The 3,957-nt window shown below is 38.4% G+C and overlaps 1 protein-coding gene across 1 annotated transcript; it reads right to left on the bottom strand.

Annotated features, from left to right (window-relative positions):
• Positions 1-228: 228 nt before the first annotated feature.
• On the bottom strand, positions 229-1,576 carry LOC145012323 (uncharacterized). The gene is made up of 2 exons (XM_078971117.1): positions 1,164-1,576; positions 229-927 (listed from the first exon to the last, which is right to left on the bottom strand). The coding sequence occupies exons 1-2, from the start codon at positions 1,486-1,488 to the stop codon at positions 392-394; spliced, it is 861 nt and encodes a 286-aa protein (XP_078827243.1). The 5' UTR covers positions 1,489-1,576; the 3' UTR covers positions 229-391.
• Between the last annotated feature and the right edge of the window lie 2,381 nt (positions 1,577-3,957).

The raw sequence follows: 3,957 nt of genomic DNA on the forward strand, positions 1-3,957 counted from the left end.
ACACAAATTAGATGGAACTAAAACCACAATCAAACATGCCTACAGACCTTGAATGTAAAATTGATAGTTTAGAAACTATTTGACAAATACAACGACCAAATTTACAGTTATCTCTAAATTAAAGCCTTGTAGTTATCATATAGACATATTGGTGAAAAAATGTGTTGAATGTTTTAGTACTTCAATAAATAAATAAAAAAAGGTCTGCTAAAAAACTTGAGCAAAATCTGCAGGATATTTTACCAGTCTAACTTTTTATTTACACATCAAACTTTCAAAAACAAATCCCAAAAATCTTGCTTACAAACGAACAATTCTAAAGGGAATTTTATTAAAAAAAAAAAAAATTTAAAAACAAATGTAACTTCAGCAAGAAAAAAGAACAAAAAGACTAATTTGCCCTGGGAGCAGCCCACTCAACACTCAAGATAAGGTTATCATAACCATACCCATTAAGCTTAGCAATAGCTCTTTCACCCTCCTCCCTCCTCACAAAATTAACAAACCCAAACCCTCTGCTCATTCCAGTCTTCTGATCCATAGCCACGTAAACCCTAGACACATTCCCAAAAGGTCTGAACAGCTCCAGCAAATCAGGCTCACGGGTGTCCTCTGAAAGGTTATTCACCCGAACCGAATTCTCATCATTCCTACGTCTCATGTCTGAACCAGCAGTGGTTCGAACCGCACCCGCACGCATCGTGGGTGGGACATATGCACCCTTGGTTGCACCCGTGGCTGATGAGTCTGAAGGGTTTGGGTTCTCAGTGAAGGACTCAGTGGGCTGAGCCAAGTCCTTGTAAGGGCACTTTGAGGTCCAGTGGTCACCTTTCTTCCCACATGTCCTGCATACCATCAATACAGCTCCTCCTTTAGACATTTGAGCTAATGGATCTCCAGATGCATTTGCGTCTTCAGCTTTTGTACCTAAAGGGTTGAAGTTGGCATTAACAACAAAGATCACAATCAGTATATCTAATAGGCAGCAGTGAAGATCTAAAGTGAATTGAAACAGTTGATCTAGGTGATAGACCTGATGAAGAGAAGTAGGGATAGATGAAAATAAAGTTGTTCAACTACACATGTATTAGCATAACTTTATGACGGATAATTATAAAGGTATGTTACAATTGTATGGAATTTCAGATCTAGGGATGACGTACCTGGAGCCCTAGGGCGCTCAAAGATGATTTCCTCTGTTGAAACCATGGTGAGTCTGGCGCCGACGTCCTCTTGAACGGCATCGCTGAACTTAGGCCAAGAACGCCTCTCCACGGCGCGTTTGCTGAGCCGAGCATTGGCGAGTTTACGGACGCGAGTGGTGGTTGTAATCTTAACCCTATTTCCTTCATCGTTGAATTTGTACTCGATTATCTTTTTCAAGCCGTGTTCGTCAGGTCCAATAACCTGTTTCGGTGGCAACAAATAGTCATAGTCGCCGCCATCATCTTCTTCCTCCAATTCGCCCCATCTGGGTTTTTGAGTCATGTCTGCGAAGCTGCTAGAATCGATTTGCGTTTGTTGCTGCGGGAAAATTAAGGTAGGAGAGTCGGAAACTCGAAGTGGTATTTTGAGTAAGATGAAGATGTCATAAAGTCGGTTGGTGTGATTCTTTGGGCTTCAAACTCTGGGCAGTTTGTTAAACCTGATTTTGGACTTTGGTTTTGGGCTTATACGTGAACTTGAATATTTATAATTATATTTTAACAAGAAAATTAATTTTCAAACTGGAATTATTTCATGAGGTTGATAATATGAAAATGCCTAATACCTATAATTTTTTCATTAAATATGTTAATTAGAATTTTCTTGAGTTATGTTGATCCATATAAGTTGTTTCAAAGATATTGGAATGAAACTTTGAAGATGTAATCTCAAAAATTGAAATATTGTCGATATTAAATTTTGAGTCATTATCATAAAACTTTGAAATATTTGTTTGTGGAAAAAGAATTTCAAACAGACTTTTAATAAAAAGTATATTGAATTGTAACTAAGTTTTATAATTATAATAAAGTATCTAAAACTTATCTAATATTTTTATGACAAAATTGCAAAAATGGTCCCTATGGTATGTATTTTTTTGGGGTTTTGGTCCAAACCCTGACTTTTTTGGATTGGTGGTCTTTTTGAGTTAGTTCTGTTGCGTATTTGATCCCTCCGAAAATTAAAATGACTATAATACCCTTAGTAGTGGTGGGTCTACGACCACAATGTCAGCCCACTTGTAGGAGTTGTATGTTGGATGATTGTCTTTGTGATGTTCATCTAGATTTGTTGCTACCTGTTATGTTTATGTGCTTTCATGATATGTGTTTATGTGGTAGTAGTAGTAGTAGGGGTGAAATAGTCCCCGGTTGTCGGATGAATTAGACCGACGGGTACGTCAAGTACCCCAGAATGGCTTGACCTGGGTATGTCAAACACCACAGAATGGTTTGACCTGGGTAAGTTAGACACCCCCAGAATTTTCTAACAGTACATTATGTTATGTTATGTGTTATATGGTAATAGTAGGGGTGAAATAGTCCCCGGTTGTCGGGTGGAATAGACCGACAGGTACATCAAGCAACACATAATGGATTGACCTGGGTACATCAAACACCCCAGAATGGTTTGGCCTAGGTAAGTCAGGCCCCCCAGAATTGCCTGACAATATATTGTATGGTATGTGGTATTATGGGGGAACTCACTAAGCTTCGTGTTTACAGTTTTCAGTTTTGTTTCAAGTACCTCTTCAGCGAAGGGGAAGAAGACGTCGCAGTAGCTATACATCATACACACACCTCAGATTCCGCATTATGAATTTTCCTTTGGATTGTACTCTGATATTATCACTATTTCATGATTTGGAGTTTCAGACATTATACATAGTTTTATGAGATGTTATGAGTTGACAATGTTTTCGTACGAATGTTTTAATTAAAGTAATTTATAAAAATGAAATTTTTGGATGTGAAAATTGGGTTGTTACACTTACCCTAAAACTCATCCATTTCTTTTAGTCCACTAACTTGTTCTTGGAAAGCCCATTAATAATCCAATCACCAAAGCCCAATAGAATGGCCCACTCAAGGCCCAAGTGAAATTAGGGTTTCCTCATGAAATGATGATTAGGGTTAAGTGTTTCTTACTTAACCCATTAAGGACTTAATCCACTAAGTCCAATATTGCCTTAGGTTGATTTTCCAATGATTATTAATCATTATTTTAGGTTTATTAAATAATTCTCGTGTGTCACGATCAATTCCTAAAATCGAGGTTTTATGCCATTAGGGTTTCACATAAAATGATAACTAAGGTCAAGTGTTTCTCACTTAACCCATTAAGGACTTAATCCATTAAGTCCATCACTCTTCTAAATAAATCATATGGTGTGATTGATCTTTATACACAAATCCTATTCCAATGGCCCAAAAGTGGGTCCCGATAAGTCCAAGGCCCATAAATCCAATATTAGGGTTTTTGATCAATTAAGGTTCATAAGGCCCATTAGGGTTTCACTAGGCCCATTAGTCACATGTTTGGGCTTTTAGGTCAATTAGGGCTTCATTGGGCCCATTAGGGTTTCAAGCATCCCGAACAAATCAAACACAACAAGGCAAAGCACACCGACACCCGACACGGCGGTAGCCACCACCTCACGGTGGTGGTTACGAGTTTTTTTTCGTTGATTATTTCCACACGGTTACAATTTTACAACAATACTCAAACACATATACACACTCACATAAAATAATACACACACATACACAATCGCATTGTGGCGGCAGGCGGTGGTCGGAGGTGTTAGCCACCACCTCACGGTGGTGGTGGTGGCTCACTTTTGTTTCCCGTTTACACAAACCACACACACACACTCTTAATGAAATACAACAGTCGTACATAGGGGTGTCAATTTATGAAACGACACGACAAAAATACACGAAACGAAACGAAATCGGGACGAAATCAAAA

This window comes from Lactuca saligna, chromosome 8 (assembly GCF_052625555.1).
Source record: "Lactuca saligna cultivar CGN05327 chromosome 8, ASM5262555v1, whole genome shotgun sequence".
Taxonomy (NCBI): Eukaryota; Viridiplantae; Streptophyta; class Magnoliopsida; order Asterales; family Asteraceae; genus Lactuca; species Lactuca saligna.

Coding starts and splice junctions, on each gene's coding strand:
- LOC145012323 (XM_078971117.1), bottom strand. CDS start 1,488: ATGACTCAAAAACCCAGATGGGGCGAATTGGAGGAAGAAGATGATGGC. Junction 928..1,163: donor TGAGCGCCCTAGGGCTCCAG/GTACGTCATCCC, acceptor TCAACCCTTTAG/GTACAAAAGCTGAAGACGCA.